Source organism: Pezoporus wallicus, unplaced genomic scaffold (assembly GCF_028554395.1).
Source record: "Pezoporus wallicus isolate ANWC-B61680 ecotype Strahan unplaced genomic scaffold, APGP_CSIRO_Pwel_v1 contig_8517, whole genome shotgun sequence".
Taxonomy (NCBI): domain Eukaryota; kingdom Metazoa; phylum Chordata; class Aves; order Psittaciformes; family Psittacidae; genus Pezoporus; species Pezoporus wallicus.
Genome location: NW_026635263.1, coordinates 434,920 through 456,876, shown reverse-complemented (window position 1 = coordinate 456,876; position 21,957 = coordinate 434,920). Strand labels below are relative to the sequence as shown.

The 21,957-nt window shown below is 42.5% G+C and overlaps 1 protein-coding gene across 3 annotated transcripts in view; it reads right to left on the bottom strand.

Moving 5' to 3' along the window:
* The window catches only part of GOSR1 (golgi SNAP receptor complex member 1), a 28,418-nt gene extending 7,820 nt beyond the window's left edge, over positions 1-20,598 (bottom strand). For 2 of the 3 annotated variants that reach the window (XM_057415159.1, XM_057415175.1), the window contains exons 1-7: positions 20,497-20,598; positions 19,988-20,102; positions 18,519-18,606; positions 18,208-18,315; positions 17,075-17,166; positions 16,811-16,885; positions 3,516-3,545 (exon numbers count right to left, since the gene is read on the bottom strand). In XM_057415159.1, the coding sequence (XP_057271142.1) occupies positions 3,516-3,545; positions 16,811-16,885; positions 17,075-17,166; positions 18,208-18,315; positions 18,519-18,606; positions 19,988-20,102; positions 20,497-20,527 (539 nt within the window). In that variant the 5' untranslated portion in view covers positions 20,528-20,598. The remainder of the gene's footprint in view (positions 1-3,515; positions 3,546-16,810; positions 16,886-17,074; positions 17,167-18,207; positions 18,316-18,518; positions 18,607-19,987; positions 20,103-20,496) is intronic. The other variant, XM_057415165.1, reaches the window with a different exon arrangement.
* Positions 20,599-21,957: the final 1,359 nt, after the last annotated feature.

Sequence of the window (21,957 nt, the reverse complement as noted above, 5' to 3'; positions counted from 1 at the left end):
ATCCTTGGCAGTGTTCAAGACCAGGCTGGACGAAGCCTTGGGTGCCATGGTTTAGTGTGAGGTGTCCCTGCCCACGGCAGGGGGGTTGGAACTTTATGGTCTTAATGTCCTTTCCAACCTTAACTATTCTATGATGCTATGATTTACACCCCATGTAGCAGCCACACGCATACAGGACATTACACCAACTGAAACGTACCCAGAAGTCAGTTCTTTGCTGCATTCATTGAGTCAGCTCAGCCAAATCCACACTGATGAGGAACTAGAACAAAGCTCTAAAGGAACAAGGCCTGTTTTTTAAAATCAAATAATTTATGTCTTACTGGAACTTGGGCTTCATTTTGTACTCCATGAATCATACTTGCTCATTTAAATTCATGACAACATTTATGATTAAGGGAATGGACTCTGTGACTCTGCATAGAAATGGAAGCTCTGGTTTTAAATTGCTACAGATTCTGATTATATCACTTCTTTGTGTATACATACTTGTATCTATAAATACCAGTGTATACAGGCGTATATAACCACACAATCTTTCAAATTACTTTAAAGACTGTTGTGTCTTTTGATGAAGCTCAAGATGAAAACAAAGGGAATATTTCCTCAGACACTGTGGCAAGGCTCTTCTGAAAACCTAACTCTTGCCTTTCCATTCCGTAAAGTCAAGGATCAGTGCAAGTGATTTTTCTCCTTTTATTAAATCCTAGTTGTAACCTAAAGAAATACCCCAAACAAATAAGGTTTTTTAATTAAGTCTATGGGATTAGTCTGGGAGCCGTGCAATCTGTAATATCCAAACACTGACACATCAGCCTGAATTAGGCCTCAGAAACAGTATTACAATAAAACCTTCAGAACTTGTCACAGGGTGCATGCAAAACGATACAAAAACCTCAAACTGGGCCAGCCTAAAAATGTAAATTGTTGGAAAAAAAGAAATAAATTGTTTGCTATTTTGGAAAAGTGATAATGTTTGAAAATGAAACCCCCAAAACACAAAGCATATTAAACAAAATCTATGCTTCTATCTATATCTGGCCAAGAGAAGCGAGCACTGTTCCAGAAGAACTGCAGTACAAAGTATCACATCCCACTCGTTTCTGGAAAGAAATCTGCTGCAGTAAGAACCCAAATCACATAATCCATTTAAAAATGGATTAACAGTTCAGCACTATCAAAACATCTGGAAGGACAGCCCAACTCATCACTGGAGTTACTGAATCATCTCAGCTTAGGTGCCCGTATATTATCTTGCACGTATGCTTGCTCCCGTGGTGGAACCACACAGAGGAAGAGTCAATTTTGGCATCTCTTCAGTCCTCTACAGAGAGTTAGAGGAAGGGTTTCACCATCAGTGCTAACTGCAGTGGCTGGCAGTGGGGTCACTGGTATGCAGCTTGGCAAAAGAAGCCTCTGGCTACAGGAAAATGCTTTCCAGGCTTTGGGATCGCTGCTTAATAACAACCCCTAAAAAAATACAAAATGATTTCTTGACTTCCTGAATTGCACCCAAATAATGAGTAATGAAGCAGATGTAAGCCTTGAAGACAGAGCAGTATTAGTAGCCAGAACAAGCTAATTACATCTCACTTCACCCAAGGAATCTGCATTCAAACAGCTTCCCCCGCACAGTTCCCTCTTTTATTTGGTTTACAATAGATAAAGCAATTGATGGTCCCAAGTTGGGTAAATTTCTATCTGCAAATTCACTTCAAATGCAGCAGGGTTTACCATCAGTTAATATCATACCTGAATACTTGCAATCATTGGGGATGACAAGAAAAAGAGTAAAACAAAAGAATTCACCTGGTTTCAATAGTGGAATTGAATTAAGACGTTATAAATGAAATTACTTCTCCTGCTCAATGGAGTCACTAAATGACATCTTTGCCTACAAAAAGATATGTAGAATTTTTGGCAACTACAACAAGAATTTAATTTACTTTAGATAATAAATACTGCAACAAGGGGGGCTGAAATCCAGCCTCTTAAACATTAGGGTTCCTTTATTAACAGAAGGAATGCTTTCAGTAAACAGCACCAAGGAGCTCTAACCCAAGCGATGCGAGTTGGGATTATTACTACTTGAGAAGCAGCCACTTGAAGTCAACCACAGGACTGCAGCTCATACAAATGAAACTCAAAGCAGTTTGAAACCAGCCTGGATACCTGATGTCACCACAGAGCTTCTGAGTAGACTCGAAACTGATGGAAGAACCAAGGTAAGCATTCAGGCAAGTGCCCTGCTTCGCGCTCCAGTCTGCCACAGCTACATTCCCTTGCACAGGTAAATCAACACAGAGGTTCCCTCATCACACACAGTCTCAGCTTCTCTGATGACATTTAATCAACAAGCTAAGTGCTCAAATTAGAAAATGCAAGTAATTTTGCAGGATATTAAGCTTAATAAATCACCATATGCTGTTTAATGCTCTACTTAGTAGAGTGGTAGCACGTAAGAGATTCAACAAATGCTGAGCATTTTTACAAGAAGGAGATGTAGGGCTACAAGTACGGCAAAAAGGAAGAGGAATTTTGATGAGGAAAAGCCTAGAACCCGAAGTAAAACAAATAGTGACAACAACTGTGCTAAATTTGGCAAATACCTTTATGAGGCTGAGGTGAGATTACACCCACATCGTTCTCACCATTTCTGGTTCATCACAGCACATTAATGTAGCTTAACACATTCTTCCACCATGCTAATTAGACTGAGCCTACTGTGTGTACTTAAGCTAGCCAGCCCTTAATGGACACAGAGCCTCGCTGCACTTCTAATTACTCTCCTTGATCACTTATGCCAGTACATGCATTATCTGAAAGCTTCTCTTGTTTTCTTTCTTCCTTTTTTTTTTGAAAAGCAATAATCTAAAATTTAGACTCCTTAACTTGGGCACTCTGAAATACTGGTCTGCAAAATCCCAGAGTTCAGCGGAAGCTTGGGAAGGGCACAGATGAGACAACTCATTTGTGATACTGTGGTCTAAAATTCCTAGATCAGTTAGAGAAGGTATCACTTAAGTATTCAAACCACCAAAGATAACTAACTATACAACAGAAAAAACCTCTTAAGCCCTTGTGGTAAGAGCCCTTATCTGTATCAGCTGCACAGCAGCATGCTGAATACATTGATGGATTACAGAAAATCCCATTGTTGAAGAGTGTCTATGAGAAGAAACATCTTGACTACAGGAATAGCCCTGAACAGCTCAACCTGACATTCATTCTGCTCAGTCAGTCTCTGTGTTTTTGTAGGGGCTATTCACCCTTGAATAGAAATGTAGATTTTCTAAACTAAGATAAATAGAATATTTGAGCAACATAATTATTTCAAAATTGAACAATAATAAAACCCCCAAACAAAAATAATCTCACCACGTCACTGTACTATTACCCAGGAGCTGCGAACAATACAGGTATTGTACAAATGAAATGACTGATAGCTTTAGACACAATTCAGTGCAAATGCCAACTGTGCATAAAATAATGAAAATTACTACGTTCACTCCTACCTTATTGTTTCTTCTATCAGTCGATCTGAGCTGAAAGCCAAAGGAAAAAAGAAGGTTAAAAAAAGGAACAAACATTAAGTATTATTGTAGATTATTAAATCAAGGGTCACCATAACACAAACCTTAACAGATTCACCCTTACAATGGCTTATTTCACTGTTTGCTACTACACAGATTTGGTATAGCTAATAGGAGCCTTTGGGGAAGACAGGCAGTGTTCCTCAGGAGCAGCATTCCTACCTGTACGCAAGAGCAGATGCTCCATGATTCATGGCTAATGAACGTTAACTTAACCTGATGTGCACCAGATGCCCAGGAGAGTTTGGAAATGAGTACTGGGGAAGAAAGAATCTAATTTTATTGCTTTTTAATCCTGGCCATTCCTGCTTACCCCTTCAAAAACCCTAATTACCAACAGAAGCTGAGACTTGGTTCCAAGTAATAGCATCTCAGAACACTGCTGCAGAACTGGTTTACCAAACACTGGTTTATGGTGGTTAGAGGCAAGTTCTTTCTATAGTAATAGCAGTTGGATGAGAAGAAAGTGAAGCTTATGGGAAACAGAATACACACCATCTGTAAGAAAAAGACCCTGATAACACGCATCCCCCTTCCCTCTCACTGCCTCACATCAATTGAGTTCTATGAGCATTGCTGGGAAAAGGACAGCCTAAAATACAGCACCAGAGAGAACATGTCACTTAAACACGGATGTGTGAGATCAGAATGGCAAACAAGATCCTCAGAAGACTGGAGCAATTCCTCTTTTTCTCTACTCAAGTTCTTATAGACAGGTTTTTAATCACAGTTTAAAATATATCTTGTTACAGCAATCAGTATCGCAAATGTAACACTGACACAGAATAGGTTGAGTGCATCCCTGCTTCCCATACTGTGGAAACAACGATACATCCCTACAATTGCTCAGTTTACCACAGACTTAGGCAAACCTGTGTAGAATAACTGAATAAAAAAAAAAAAAAGAGTTTGCAGTTTAAGAAGGAAATCAATTTGACAAAAAGGAGTTCTATGTTGCACTGCATATTGCTTCCAGTATGAAAGCAGAATTTACTGCTGCCAAACTAAAAGGATTAAAAGACACTGAAAGAGTATGACAGTCTGCATCGTCCATCCTCCCTGTTCCAAGTGTTCTGCCACCTCAGGAAGGGAAGGAAAGGGAAGGTACCAACAGCCTCTGACTCAGCTGGAGCTGCCCGATTTGGAACTTTTCTTCTACCCACAGAAATTCTGGAGATCCCTCCACACCTCCAGCTGGAGGCACAGTGAAGGAGCACGTTGTGCTGTGCGTGCATGAGTGTGTAAGCTGTATGGGGGGGGGGAGATGCTAACAGCATGTCCTTATTTGTCTGTGAAAAGCAGTGAAAACAAAAGTTGCTATTTCAGTCTAGTCCAGGGCTTGAAATATGGAGACAGCATACAGAGCACTAAAAATATTTTGCCTGATTTTAAGTTGAGAGGAACTCAACTGGGGCAGCAAATGCTGAACACACTGGAACTGGAACACTCTGGGCTCCCCAAACAAAGCCACGCTCCAAAGATTCACATCAGTCGCAAGTACATCAGTTGAATCAAATAAAAGCATTTGCATTCACGGTGTGGTATTTACCACTGGCAGAGAGAAGTAAAACACCATGGTTCTGTACACAAAATAGTAGAAGGAGATTCAAGTCTCACAGCATCCGATGATGTCCCAAGGCAGCAGCAAAGCGATGCATTAAAATTTCCGTAATCGCTGATTCTCAAAGATACAAAATTCAACTGAGCATTTGCCTTTCAAACATAGGCAGCCTCTAACAGACAAGTGTATTATGTGGGAAGTGCATAAAAATAAACTGCAAAAGCATCAGAAAACAGCCTGAAAAGCAAGAACAGTGCACAAGAAGGCACCCTTTTTAAAATGAAAAACAAAAAGGTATCAAGAGCCTTGCTGGAAATGAGTTACTAAAATTCTGTGGAACAGAACATTGCTAGAACAGTGCTATGAAAAAACAACCTGCCATCACCAGCATCACCAGCTCCTTGTCCATTTAACTGATGAAATCATAGTACGTTCATGTTGATGAGCTGAAGATGACAGGGATGTTGAACACATTCGGAGACCTCAAGTGAACTAGGATGTTCTCCAACGTTTTCAGGGCACAAAAAATTAGGCTTACCAGTTTGCAGCAGACATTCACTGCTTTTTATGTTAGCAAAAGCTGTAGTTAGGCAGTTTTATTAGAGCCATAACCACAAAAAGTAGTTAAAAGCTTCAGATTCAACTGTATTATACCACATTATTTTTTATATAGGCATGTATGGATGCACATATATAAAAATAAACCGTGGAAACGTGGCTACCTTTAAAATGATGACAGGTAGAATAAAAATGTACAAATGCAGTAATAAACAGTTCTCAATAGCAACAAAAGCAGACAGATGCAAATGCCAACACAAGGCATTGAACGGGAACCTGAAGTCACAAGATCAATGCTTCCCCAGTGACGTGGCGGTCACGCCAACTGTTTCAAAGGATGAGATGCATATGAATTCTCTTCAGAATGACTGATGTGCAGTAAGGGCAGACTGAACTAAGTTCTGAAGTTGAATACTTCCTGTCCAAGTTCAGTTTAAGCAGATGCTTGAGGCTTTTCTAAAGGCACTCACGCAGAATCTCAAAGTCCTTCCAACTTCTTGGCAAATACAGACTGTAGCTTTCACTTAGAGCAACACCCAGACAGAAGCAGTTTGTTTCATCATTGTGTATTTCATAACCATAGAAATTAACAGTCAGATTGAAGGGAGATGAGGAACACAAAGTACAACAGAGAGCCAAGGGAAGATCGCAGATCGCTGACTAATAATAACCTGTTTTACACAAATAGAAGATGCTCTCACAGCTATGAATAATGAACATTTCAAACTGTTTGACAGAATAAAAAATATCACTGAAAGAGGTAATTTTGCTTAACTCACATTCAAAACACTACAAAAAGAGGCTCTTTAAAAACAAATAAAATCTCTTGACTTTGTTGTTCTGCTTTCCAAGCAAAGACAACCAATCCAGTGGACATCACCTTATGCACATCCAAGTAAGCAAGCGATGGTTCTGGGCAGTATTAATCTGATCTGCCATCTGTTCCGATACGTTATGCACTTTCACCTGTCGAGACAGATGGCACTTTGACAAAGCCATTGCAAAATACTATCTGAAAAGAATGCTGAAGGATGCTGAGGCAATCACCTCCTGTAATAAATGACACAAGTCCACAGTCGCAGTCATGCGTGTTGTCATCAGGCCTCTGTGCAACTGCTCTTTTCAGAAGATTGTGTAGTTTGTCATTGAAATATGAGACAGGTTAATTAATCCAAAGGAGAAATGCAGTGAAATAGGCCTCTAGGATAGAAAATGAGCCTGTCCCTCACATCAAGCTTTTACAACTAAAGGAGGCATTTTCTGATCTGTTTTTCTTAAGCAATTTTCTATGCTAGTAATTAGAATTCAGTCATACATATGATTACTCAGGTAAGGACTGTGCTTCTCCCAAATCCATAGATTTTGCTGCTGACTTAACTGGTTAGATACCCAGTACAAGCACCTGTCAGAGAAATAAAGTAGAGCAGTAACACTCATCTGCACACAACTCATTTCTCAATGCACTTTAAACCCTTCAGATGAAATTAGGGGCAACATTATCGTAAAGAATAATTTTAAAGGATATGGGAAAACCCCTGTAGAATAAACTCATCTTAGCACTCGATAACTCTTCTCTTACTTTCATTAGGAATAATTACAGAAATCATAATTTTACATTGTTCTAACTGCAAAATCAATCACTAGCACCAGGGAACACGGAGCTTCCAGCAGCGCAAATATTGCAAAACATACTTGATACTCTAATGCAAATAAAGAGATTATGATGAAGCAAATCAGACTTCTACAGTCAGTTATTTCCACCATAGTAGTAATTCCTAACCCACAAGGGAAAGAAACACTGTGCAGACACACCAAAAACCCACACACCAACTCATTTTTTTTCCGCTTGCCATTAATATATCTCATCATCTAAAAAATCTGAAGATTTAAAAACTGAAGCAGGAGAATGTAAAGCATTCTGTGGTAACAAACAAGACACTCCAGATTTTGTAAGACTTGTCTTAGCTCGATTCAATTTAGTGTTGAAGAGTGAATTCCACTGGAGCTGCTTAGCTACTCTGAAGAGTCTTCTACAGCTGCTAATGAGGACAAGAATTGGTATAGAAGCCTATTACTGACTGGGAACCAGCACAAGAGCGTGGTGAGCCAAACATGCCATGGGACTACAGCACTCAAAACCAAAGACATGAGGCAAGATGGGTATTTTCAGGGATGAACAGTTTGCCTACAGAAATCATTCTGAAAGCAGAGAAAGGTTCAAATCCTGACAAAAACTGATGTCTTTTGCGGGTTCCCTTTGTACGTAAATCAAAGCATAAACCTAAATGCTAAGGAGGTGTAATGTTGGTGGCAGTAGGTAAGGTGAAATAAGAGCCTACAAGAATCAAACATACCAAACCTACAACAAACCAAACATACCATACAAACATAAACCTTAAGTCAATGTATAGATTTGCTCCAAAGGAACAATACATTATTAACAACATCACACCTACAAACTCTCAACACATAAATAAACTTATTTCTGCACATCACTGTGCTGGGGAGTCTGACTCTCAGGAATCACTTTTAATAAGAATGAGGAATAGCTGCAAAATTGGAAACACAACAAAAAAGCACAATGGCACAACATCCCATGGCTTTTAATCAATGCAAGTAATTTGTTACATCTAGAGTGAAAGGCACTGGAACACAACCCACTGCTCCAGGCAGGAGTTAACTAACATTATTTGGTGTTGAATTTCTTTCCAGATGGTTCATGTGTACCTTGTATATGAGGAAAGAACACATCCAAGAGACATGCTTTTCACTGTAGGGAAGAATCTGCCAAAAGATTTCCAGGAAAATGACCTGGTGAAACCTACTCCTTCCAACCTACAATCCTATGACACAAAATTCACTAAGAATTGGACTCTTAGCTCCAGCACTAAGTAAATGCCTTGACAGCTTCTCAATTCCAACAATCTGGGTTTAAGATAAACTAACATAAGTACTTTCTTTACAGCTGCCTAACCTCTGTAAACATGTCTACAGATGCACCATAACCACTGAAAAGATGAGTTGTTCTAACTCAGTTTAAAGACCAACTTCATGGATGCCAGCAAATACCAAGCGATGCTCTCCCTTTGCAGGGGGATCCCTAAACACAGCGATCCACCCTCACAGCTCCAGGAACACCAACATGTTGTTCCTCCTGGATTTCCAAAGGGTACATTCTGCACCTCCACTAAACCCCATTGACTTGTCTGGGAATTATTAACAAGAGTGAAAGAAATGTTTCTGTAAAAACAGGAGGTAGCCAAGAAAGCTCTTTGGCACATTTAAAGACTACTGGGGAGAGAGCCTGATGCCTGAGAGTCCCAAGAGGGTGAGCAGCAGCAATACTTCTTCCTTTCAAGCAAATCTATACGGAAATAAGAGCCTTCTCCATAATCTGCAGCATACAGTTTACCCAAAGAATGCAGTTAAGAACTTAAAATGAAAACAGTTCCTATCATCTAAATGAAGTGCAGGAGCTGGTTGCCTATTAGTAAGCACACGACCAAGGCCAGGATGGCACCAACTGCCACATCATGAGGTTTCTAGAGGCTCTCTATTCATGGTTGTGAAAGTTCCTGGATAGATTGACCCTCCCATATAATTGCTCCATATTACCCATAGGAACAAAGTTAAATGAACTGAGAAGGGCAGGCCTTACTGTAAGTCATTATCAGTAACCACAACTGTCAGAATAATTCCAGTAACTTACTAATGGACTATATCGGCATTTCCTCAAACTTTACATGCTGCATGAAGAACCAGCCTTCAGGGGGAGTGCTGTTTTCATCATTCCCTCCAGTTTAAAACACAGAATTTAGACTATACCTTTAACTAAAAGGAAAACCCCTCAACACACAGCAGCACAGCATTCAACACCCAACACCGATCCGTTGGAAAATGAGCTTTACCAAGACAATGAGCCGTTACTCATTTGTTGAGCACACACAGACGAGTCAGATGCACAACTTGCAAGGAACACAAGCTGTCTGTCATCTGCACGGTAACAAAAAGGTTGTGTTGCTTTTTCAGTTTCTGCTTTTTGATTAAAGCTAGACAAAGCTAAAAACCCTGTCCTACTCCTCACGCACCAAGTAACCAAGAAACGAGAACACGAGGGGAGAAGGTCTTCTAGAAGAGCCCCATCATATAAACAGCTTTGTAATGAATCTCATCTTAATTTCCAGTGAAGCTAACACAGAAATGAGTTATCCCTAGGATGACAACCCTGAAATACCCACTGATAGATATTTATTCCACTTCCTGACTGCGTCTTCACCTGCTGTGGTTTTGAGGGTTTCTTTGGTACATGTAGGAAGCTATATGGCTTTCATCCAGGACTTGGCTGAAGTATCTCATGTTACAACTATCTACCTGCCCATTTACTGAGTCTCAGAAACTGATGCTTCAAACTGCAAATTTAACTGTACAACATAACAAACACCAGTGGTTCAGAATTTGAAGTGCAAACTACTTTTAAACCATCCTCAATCCAAATTAAGGATGCAATTCATTGACAGGTAAAGATCTCCACATTCTTCTTCTGACCCAATTGTGTTTCGAGGCTTGCCTTCTTACCTAAGTCTGATGCTAAGATGCATTCTTCCAGAAGTGTGACTCTATGCAATACAAACAAGTCTCTCAAGTGAGATGAAAGCACTCTGCATCTTTCACTTGACAACAAAACTAAGGTCCTTGAAAGGTTTTAAGCAAAATTTCATTACCAGGCTAAACCAGGCGTGCTTTAGTGGGAATTTGGCCCTACTCCTGCTTACCACCATGGATTATGTACCCTCAGCAGATGGGAGTCAACGTTTTCTATCAAACCACCGGTAAAGCAACACACTAAGATATCTGCAGAGCCTACCATTCAGCAGCCAAGGATGATGAGGACCTCAGCCTGATGCATTAGCACAGACACGCAAAATAAACAGACTCAAGCATGACATTTATACAGCAATGTGCTAACTTTCCAGCTGTACACTCTGTATTTGAGAAAAATGGAAATAATCACTACTTAACATACCCATACACATCAAACAAAAGTCAACAGCTTGTTTTCACTGGCGTTCCAATAGCAAATAATAAGCAAGCACTTCAGGCCTGAAAGAATAAAGAAGTACACAGCCACACTGGCAAAAAAATGACATGCTGCATTGGAATCACAAGTGATTCTCAGATTCCACCAAAGAGGTTCTGTAAAACTCCACAGTCATTGATTCTGTTCAAAAGATACACCTACTTTTCAGAACAACCCATGTAAGAAGGGCTTCAGTTCTTGTCAAAGTCCTAATTTCAATACAGACCTTGGGAGGGGGAAGCTGTCCTAGTTAAGAAACAGTGTTGAAAGGAAAGCTAAAAAACAAATAAAACATGCATCACAGATCTGTTTATTTCTGAAACCAGCAAGAAACTTCAGAAGCAGACACAGAGCTCTGAAGTTTGAAGCGTGGTTTTGTATCTCTCCCTCTCCCCACATCAAGGGCATAGTGTGGTTTCTAAGGCAAAGCCCAGAACTGAGAACCAGAGCCAAGTTTTAGTCCCAACCACCCTTCTTTCCATGGTATATTCAGGTAATCCTTTCACGCTGTGGTGTGAGGGTTTGTTCTGTAGTTCCTGTAGAGATCAGGCAGAGTTTCCTAGGGGTACAGTTAGACATACTGAGGTATAAAACATATCACAACAGTCATCAACGGCAGGGAAATCGTTGATTGCAGCATTTTTTAAAGCAATCCAACTCTAAAGGAAAGCATGCAAATAAACCTTGTGAGATGGATTTACCCTCTGGTCTAGGGTTTTGGGGTAGGTTTGTTTCTTAAAGCCCTAAACACAGCACAGGAAGATGAAAAGCACTACTTGATTTTACCCTAATGAAGCTTCACCTATTTTTAGAAAGTTATGAAGTGCTTGGCTGATTTTCACGTTCTTATATTAAGTTATTTATAAATAATAACAACACCCAGGAGAGCATCTTCCTTCACTGCCTTCAGGCTTTGAACCTCCTCAAATTCTCATTAAACTACTTCAATAACTTCCTCACAGAGTTTTCTAATTACAGCCACATAACAAGCAGTGAAGTTCCTGGGTTTTTCTTCCAGAAGTTGGGAACTGTCCCCCTCATTGAACATTATCTACTATTAGAATAAGAAAATAGACAAGGTGTTCTCAGTCTGGTGTTGTGGTTAAGTATATGATATGCCCAAATCTTGTATTCAGCATGGGATTGTAACAGGGAAGCCAATCCTGCTATTTAGGAAGTGGCTTTGTGTCATTCTGCCATGAATCTTCAAGAGACAAAGGTTCTGCCAGCATGTCTGGAGATAAAACCCATTCAATCCCTTTCAGAGATAAGGCAAAAGCAAGGAATCACTGGTGCACAACTGCAATTCAGAGAACTGTTCAGCAATAGGAGACAGAGCAGAATGAGAAAACAGAATTGTATTTCCAAACAGGATTACAGGACAAGTTGTGCATCTTAAGTCAGCTTTTCCAATACCAAAAATCCTCCTTGTTCAAATCCCTTCCTTGAAAACCACTTTATTTGTGCTGCTGTCAGACAGAGCGTACAGCCCTGCCTAAAAAGCCCATGTTATGGATAGAGATAACAGTCCTGGCTTTCCTGGGGTGCTGAGAGACAGATTAAACATGAAGGGTCAAGAAAGTCTGCGCCCCTTTCATGTGATACTCCCCCTGCAATTGGAAGTGAAGATGGGGATGGAAGGGGAGGCAACAGCAATACTCTGGCTCTAATTCAACACTGAAAGTCCACCGAAATCCACAGGAACCTAAGCAGCAACAGCATGGTGAATGGAAATCAGAGTGTGAAGAGCAGGAATAACAAAAGGAAATTAAGGTAGAAAACTAGTTGCTTTTCCCCAGAACATCAACACACCTCTAATCAAAACCCCTGTGAAGTGTCTCCATATCTCATTAAGCTGACTTCTCTGTGCAAAGCAGTACTGAAGTGAGGATCTGTAAGCAACATCAGTATTTAGAGGAAAAACGGTCAACAAGTCACTCCCTCTATTAAGATCCGGACTGCATTACGAAGTTGGAAAGCAGTTTCCTGGTCATTATTCTCTACTGATGGTGGCAGTTTCTGCCCAAACAACAACAGGAAACCTGAAACAGTTCTGCTGACACATGAAATGCAATAATAGTAATGATAATATTTAGCACTCCAGAGCACTTCACATATATGAAGTACTGCACAAACATTAGTTTATCCTAATCATGAATCAGGTATGTATTATTAATAGCACCATTACACAAGTGCTGCAGATTCCCGTTATTTCTTTTGCTCACTTCTCTTTTTCCTCTTTCCCATACAGAACACATCCCTCTGTTTGCTCTCCTCCTTTTCTCCTTCAACATTTCTCACCCATCTCTTCTGGTCCCCCTACCCTCTGATCCAGTGCTATATTTTAAGCCACATAGGAGTGGTTTATGTCCTTAGCTAAGGAACACTTGAGCAGGTTCATCTCATCTACCTGCATCACACCTCATAATTCTGAGCTGAAATCTTTTTTACCAGACAGACTGATAGCCTGCACAGGGACACCCACCAGAAACACGTAGTCATCTGTCAGCAATTAGAACCACAGCTCATGATCCGGGCACCTCTTTACCACCAGCCTCTTCTTTTGGAGGAGGACAGATGTCTAGTTTTTGAGCATGGACCTGAGTAACAAAGTAATAGTTGTACAGTGGCCCTACAATGGCAGAACAAACGTACTCCAGCAAATGCTGCTGACCACTGAAGTGGTCTCATTTTCAGCTAGTTTTGCAATGAATTCATCATAGGGAATAAAATCTGTAATTCCTATCCAAACCTTAGAAGCCCTCATCAATTTTTACACAAATTCATCACTATCACCTCATAGGGTATCATTCACCTCCAATAAAAGCACCAACACAAGGGCAATTTTCAATTGCATCCACACAATACTGCTAATTCAATCAAACACATCAGTCCTTTTTCTACTGTCACTCATCAACAACAGCAGACTTTCTCAGGGCAAACACTAAGCTGACTCTTTCCTCTGAGGCAGCACTTTTCAGGGCAGTTTTTCAAGCACTAAGCTAGATCTCTTCATCAAAATTGTTTGCTTTAGGTAGAAAACAGTATTACAAGAAAATGGATGACTTGTTTATCTCCCTGGCCAAAAGCATACAGAGAAGACGAGACAAACACCTTCACTGAATGGCACAGACCCAAGAAAACAAGCATCCAAACAGCAACTGCAAACATGACCACGCTAGACTTGGTATTTAGTACCTGACACAACAAAAGGTAGGAGGTATCAGGTAAAAATATTATCAGGGCATCAATATTTGATGAAATCTGTATTCCAGCCTCATTTCAATTTAGTTTATTACAAAATGTAAGCATTACTGGTTTTATCTCCAGAGACAGCTAAAACCATTCTTGAGCTATCTGTATGGAAGTGGGAAACTGAGCAACTTAGAAACTTTACTCATCCACAGCCAACTACATTTCTAGATAAATCTCCTTTTCCAATAAAACTCAGACTCAGCTGACTTACAGAATGAATTGAGGCATCAGCAAAGCTCTCCACTGAAGAGAGAACACCACACCATGTTTTCCCTAGCACTTCCAGAACTGGGAGCCCTGCATGCCTCCAGCCCAAGGGCTATCCCAGCAGCACCATGATCCTAACCTGAAAGTGCACACCAGACTTGTGCCAGCAGCACTGACACAGCAGCCAGCCCCACACAGGAGAGTGCATCCAAATGGATGCACCATCCTCACAGCTTAACAGAGAGCAGGTTCATGTATTACAGGTGTAGCAAGGGTTTGTGAAGTGCTTCCACAGCTATCATTCTATTGGTGCTTAATATATGCTGGATCCTTTTATTCATAAAGATTTTGTACTCTCAGATTTATTTCTCCTCCTTTTTCACTATTACCTACATATGGAAAATTAAAACCGACAGATTCTCCTTCATTCTTCTTCCAGAAGAGATAACATTCAGAATGGAACAGAAAAACAAGGAGGTGGATTTAGGCAAAAAGCAGAGGTTCAGGCCAGGCTGGATGGGGCTTGGAGCAAGCTGCTCTAGTGGAATGTGTCCCTGCCCATGGCAGGGGTTGGGACTGGATGAGCTTTAAGGTCCCTTCCAACCCAAACTATTCCATGATTATGCCCTAAGTCCCTTCTGGAGAAGAGCTTTATGGATCTTCTCATCCTATTCCCAAGTGAGATACCATCACAAACAACACCCCTCTGGGCTGCCAGCAGGCTTTTTAGAGAGCAGTCATGGAAAAGCTGCCAAGAGTAAAGTCAAGTTTCTGATTACCCTGTCTCACATGGTAGTGCATAAAGAACAAGGCTGATGGATGAGGCTGGTTCTCTGCAGTGGGTAATAGCCCATACATCCTCCATTATCAGATCATGGAAAAGTATGTAATAAAGTACTTCATATAATAAATTAAGCAGGGCCAAGACCAAGTGAATGCTCCAATGTCTGATACAAATGCATCATTCCTGTGGTGTTATTTCATTCCTTTGCAGCATATAATAATACACTTGCAAAGTTCCCATCCCCATTCTTCAAACTCTTTTCACAGGTTTCAAAAGTCTTGACATTTGCAAGTTATCACTTAGAAGATGGTTGAACTGTTCCAAAACTGCCTTATTTCATTCTATTTTTCAGGCATTTTTACCCTAAAATCATAGTGGAGAGTTCAGCATGTTTAAAGAGATCAAAGCAATCGATGCTCAGTAAATGCTGGGCTCCAGATCTGACGACATCTGCAGATAACATTTACAAAATGAACTTCTCCTCTCCATTGTTTCAACCTTTTCAAAACAGTGCCTTCAGGGAAATGTCACTTTCTTAGAAGTGCATTTTATGACTCCAAGAGTCCCTTATTTGTAGCCTTCTTTAACAAAATGCCAAATGTACGAATGCATTTATCACCCCTCCAAAACCAGGGAAAACCAAACCACAACATCTAGAAAGAATCAGGTTTACTCAGGTTAACTGGCATTAATTCTTCAAAGTACAACATCTCAGGTAACACTCACCTCCAAAATATTAAGAGTGTGGTTTTTTTTTCCTGGCAACTTTACGTTTCCTCATGATGTATCTTTAACAACAAATACAACCTAACAAAAGTCATAATTTAATTAACTTCTGAGTTTTAAAGATACTAAAGAAACTTGAGGATGAAATGGTGCTAAGCCACAATCACAGATTTGGGGTTTAATCTCCTGTAAAAGCTTTTTGTGCAGTTCTGGCTGGAGGTTGGAGCTCTCTTTATGAAGGCACATTGCAGAAAGCCACAGGTCACTTCATAGTTAGTTATTTCAAGTGAAAGGCTGCCCCCTTGAGCAAGCCTGAGGTTTAGTGTAAGGACAGTCAAGAACAGAGGCATGAAGATCACTGCTGTTTCTTGACTACCTAGAAAACATGAACCACCCAGTGCTGTTGTCAAAACATGCTGTTTTTGCTGAATGAGCATGATACAAAGCAGCTACTCATAATCTAATGCCCTCTCTGCAACGAGAATGAAAAGAAAGTCCTGTTTCGCTTGTTATCTTGGCCAATAAACTAGAGTCAATTTGCAAGTATTTAAGTGCATGGGTAACACTGGAATTAGTCTCTTCCACCACCATTTGTACACACTCAGTAGAGACAAAAGGAAAAAGGTTCTTTGTCTGACTGACAAATGAAGAAGAAAGGGAAAACCAGCTAAATCATTGGGACTTTGGTTTAGTTTTTTAACCTTTATCCCAGTGATCATGCCATGAAGGCAAAGGCCAAGGGCAAGGTCTGACTCAGAAGTGATTTTTAAAAGCCTGCCGAAGACAACATGGTATCACTTAGTGCTGACAAGATCCTGAAAGTCAGAAATCACTGGAAACAGGCATGAACCACTACCTACTATACACATTTCAGTCAGCACAAGCAATAAAAGTTTATCCAGCTACACAAGCAGCAGCACTGTCACACAATTCCAAGTGCAAGGTTTTCACTGTGGACATACGTATTAACAAATGGACAAAGCTTTCACAGATGCTTGGAAGTAAGAACGTTTCATCCCCCAAAAGAGTAAATCACAAATTTCACCTACTTTCGAAGGTGCTCGTGTTCCTTAAGGAATAGTTCTGTTCTTCTGTTATTCACGCCAGACCCACTTTTATATGATCTAAAATCCAACAACAAAACAAAACAGAATCTTAACACGACCTTAATAAGAGTTGTGAACTCAAGTAACTATTTTTGCTATATTCAGAGTAGAGAGGAATAAACTATGCCAAAGATTCTCCTACAGGAGAGTTTCCAGCTTCCCCCTGCCAAGAACAGTCCCATACCATTGCTATAGCAAACAACTTACTCGATATCTTTCCTTACTGATCCCAACAGATTCTCCCTTTCTCGTATTGCCAAGAAGTTTGCTTTGGTTTTGTGGAATTCGTGTGTATAATCCTGTAATAAAACAAAATGAGGAACCTGAGCCCAGTTTAACAACACAATACACTCAATCAGGATCCAACCATCCTTCAAAATGTGAACTGTGCACGACCAGCTTCTGAAATGAGCATCAAAAACGCCTGGTGTCTTTGAAACTCACTGCTCTGACTGCAGTTGTTAACTTTTGAGGCCATAGAGGGAAATCCGTGGTCATTCCTTCTCCCAGTTTCATTGCACTTCACCTTTCTGATGAATTACCATTTTGTGTTAGAATCCCCCATTACTGGTTGAATGGTGTGGTGAAGGTGCTCCTGGGTTAATTTTGTTAAGTTACATCAGATGAAAAAAGCCTTTTCTGAACAGTGAAGGCAACTCTTTTTTAATGTTCAAGTTGCAATTCAACATTTGAAAACACTTGAGGCAGCTACTGCTGCTGGAAAAACAATTTAATTGGCAACTGGCATCCTCCAAAGCCACTGTTAAGTATTCAGCACTGCTTTCCATATAAATGTCATGGTTTTTACTAATAAAATGCTTTTTACATTGTGTATTGCAGATACGAAACAGAAACCAAACTGTACGTGACCAGCCAAATAAAACATGCCTTATTAACACTACCATGCCATGAAAACACCACCAGTTTGAAACATGGCTGATTTCTAACATGAATTAGTAGCTTTAGCCATCACATTTCCTTCAAACTTTTTTAGCAGTTTAGATGGCTTTACCATCATACTTTAAGTGTGAGGTTCACACACTGCTGTGTGACAGGCCACACACACAAGACAATCCATCACCTTTCCCCTTTTGCTATATAAAAGACACCTATGCAAGATGGCATGTTCTACAGTTCTTAGGTATCACCAATATGACATAAAAAAATGCAATTTTCAACTCAAGTTCATTGATTGGGGTGTCTGGAGAGAACAGTGAGCTGAGACTGCTGCCATTCAAATCTTCTGATCAGACTCTGAAGCATGCTGCAATACCAGCACTGTTAACTATGATTCCAAACAAAGAAATAAAACACAAGCAAGAAGGACACGGGTCTGTTACCTGCAGTATGTCTCTGTGACGCTGTAACGTGTGCATGAGGGCAGCGTTCAGGGAGGGGACTCCTGCACTATTTGTGTATTCTGCCATTTTGTCATTTATTCCAGTAAGCTGGAGAAGGAAAACAAAACCAAACCATGAAATGGCTTGTTCCTGGAAGAAACTTACAGTGCATATGTTGAAGGAGCCAGCTCTAACAACAGACGTGTACCTCCAGAAACACTTGTCTAACACCCACATTAGTATCTCCCAACATGCATCACGGGAACCTGCACTGCAATGTTTCCTAGAAGCTGAAGTAAATCCACAGTTACCTTTCCCAGAAGTTGCTCAATCTCCACAGCCATGGTCTCAAACATTCTGTCCTGGCTGGATCCATTTAAGAGGGGAGTTGTGTCAGAGCTAAGGGAAAAGAGGAGCAGTTACTGCAAAGGACATGATCTTTTCAGGAATCTTTTCATGAAGTTCAACAAGGCCAAGTGCAAGGCACCTTAATTAAATACAGTGTAAGGACAACCCACTAACCTATTAAGCAATCAGTGCTCTACAGAGCAACACAAGCCACACAATTTATCACAGTTACAGTTTCACACCTTCCCTAGAAGCTTTCTAAGATAAATTAAAGCCACATCTAAGCAACAGAACCGAAGCACAACACAGGGTATGCTAATGTGTAAATATGACAACTAATACCTTTCAAAGACTACTCATTGCTTTGGTAATCCACCATAACTACTGTAAGAGAAGCAAGTACAGCAAAAATAACTAAAACAATCAGATTACACAGCAAGTAACAGAGCCAGAAACAAGAGAGACCAAGACTCGGATTCAAGCGTAACATGATCATTGCTGAGGATCTCTCAGGTTTCCAGAACCAGAAGTTCATGGAAAGGTTGAAAATGGATTCAATTATCAACTTAAATAAACAAAACCATCAATGTACATCCCCAGAGCCGTCACAACACTGATACACAGTCAGGACCCAAAGTTAATAAGGAAGCAATGGCAGTTTTTAAGGCTGCACACAGGGACATAGAAGTTGACGGTTAACGTTGTACAAGACCTCAAGTCTGGCCCATAAGCAAGAAAGACCTGAAAAGTTTAATCAAAGTAATTCTTCAGTCAAACATAAATCTGACTAAAGCAAACAGAAAGTACTCATATACATACACCCACGCCTATTTATGTGGTTCATATATACATGAACCATATACACTATATGTATAAAGAAGCAAATATATAGGTCTCATTATTACTATTGCCTTAAAAGAAAGCCAGAAAGCAGCTACTCTTCCTAAAGGGAAGACTAGTCCCCTGAGCAACCCTGGACTAGCCACAGCTGCTCAGTGCTCCCATTCCCTTACCGTTAAAGCAGAGATTACAAGTACCACCCCAGCCCACCTGGGAAGTAGGAATTCCCCTCGTACTCACTTCTCTGAAGCCCTCCTGCTACTTTAATACAAGAAAAACTGGAGAATACGCCAATGTAAGCATTAAAAAGCCCTGTCACCAGTTCAACATGCAAACCCCACCGTTACAGTGCAGTCTCCTCAGCGATATTTACACTCTCACAAGGCACCTCTGCAGCCCACACGCCTTTCTGACTCACCCCCCAATATCCCTCAATATTGCATCAAGCCCAACACCAGCAATGAGAAGTGCCGAAACGAGCTGCTTAAGAAGCAGAGCACAACAGCCACAGGTGGAACTAGCATGAAGCAGAGTACAAAACCGAAGCAAGTACCACAGGCAGCGTTTAAAACATAAAGAAACGGGCTAGTACCTATACCTGTCGCGCCTTCCGTCTCGGGAGCTGCTGTAGCTGGTGCAGAGCTTGCTGAAGGAGACCAGCTTCAGGTCCAGCTCGTTCTCCAGCTGCCTCGCCTGCTTCCGGAGATCTGCACAGGGCGGCCGAGAGCGGGGACCAGTCACAAACGCGCCCGGGGACCGCACGCGTTCAGGGGGACGAGGCGGAGCTGGCGGAGGGAGGGGAAACCCCATGGAGAAAGGGGAAACCCCCCGGAGAAAGGGGGACCCTCGCCGGTTGGGGCACGGCTGAGCACTCCCGGGCCCTGCCCCACACGGCCGCGAGGGTCGCGCTCAGGGCGTCCCCCCCTCTCCACGGGCCCTCAGCCCGGCACAGCCGCCTCATGGCTGAGGGGCCGACGGGGCCACCCCTGCCTCCGGCCGCGCCAAGCCCGCAGCGCGGAGCCGTCGGCGGTTCCGGCCTGCCCTGGCGGGCCCCCGCGGGCCCCCGCTGCCCCGTCCCCGCCGCGCCCAGGCCCCACTCGCCTTCCCAGTAGTTGCTGCTCGCCGCCGCCATCTTTGTTGTCCAACGTCAGCCGCGGCCCGGCGACACCGCGCCAGGGAGAAGGGCGAGCTAGAGCGGCGTCCTGGAGGAGAAGCCCGCGGAGGGATGGGCGGCCCGCCCGCTGCAGCGCCACCAAGCGGCGGGGAGGCCGCTCCATAGGGTAAAGCAGGGTGGAGAAGGGCTTCAAGATCCGGTCCAGTCTTTCCTGCCGACGCCAGCGCTCACCCCGAGGGTGAACACCTGCGGGGACGGGGACCCCAGCACTGCCTGAGCACCTCAGCTCCATCTAAACCTGCCCTGGCGCAGCTTGCGGCCCTTTCCTCTCGTCCTTGGGGAAGCCGCCAGGCACCCTGCACACCTCACCCCATCAGCCTCCCCTTCTCCACACTCAACCCTCCCCTCTGCTGTCCCCCATCACTCCTGTGCCCCAGCCCCATTACCCACCACTTCAATATCTTTTAGCAAGGGGCACAGAACCGAACTCCTCAAAGAGGAGCTGAGGTACAACCGCACCGGCCTGGCCGCAGCATCCCCCCTGCAGCCCCAAGCCCACGCTGGAGGAAGAAGGAGACGAGCCAAGTGGACATCAAAATAGTTTTATACGGATTATTGGATCTCGGTATACAGGTAAAAAACAGAGGCTGAGGGCAGAGCCAGGCCTCGCTCCCGCCGCCAGGAAAAGGCGATTCAAGTCCCTTAGAAAACGGACATTTGAAGGCACAGTGCATGGACACGCTGCAGGGACAAGCACCCGCGGGGGACCAGCTTGGGCAGATGGATGGGTGGATGGATGGATGGGTGGACAGCGAGGGGAGGCTGCTCCTGCCTTCCCCAACCGGTGACAAACACCCCCAGGGATTCCTGCTGCAGCCCCAAGCACAGAGCAAGAGGCAGAACCCCCCCGGTCCTGCTGTATAGAAAAGCCTCACGGGTTGGCAAAACGTCTCAAACCCACACACCTACTGCAAGCTGCTGCCAAACACCACCCTGGGAGGGAAAGGGCCAGCTCTAAGGAGGGTTATTGCTAGTGGGACAAAGCAAGGCCAGCTCAGCCCCCAGCACCTGCTGCCAGAGCAACTGAAACCCAAACAGAGCCCTAAGGACCATTTGCAAACTTAACACAAACCCCAGCTGTGTCTCTCATTAAAGCCCTCAGAAGCAGGGGAGGTTCAGAGGTTAGGCAGAGTTAGCACTATTGAGTGCTGGTGCGCTGCAGCTCATCACGCATGGGAAAGGGTCATGGCCCAAATCACAGTCCTGCTCAGCATGATGAGCTGGGAGCAGGCACAGGGATGCTCACGGCTCAAGAGCAGCTTTCATACCACAGCAGTGCAGGACAGGAGCAGAAGCACTGCTCAGCCTCATCTCCCTGCACCCAAGCCTGGTCTTAACACACATTTCTTGCAATAGAATTCCCTGTGGAACAGGGAAGGTGCATTGGT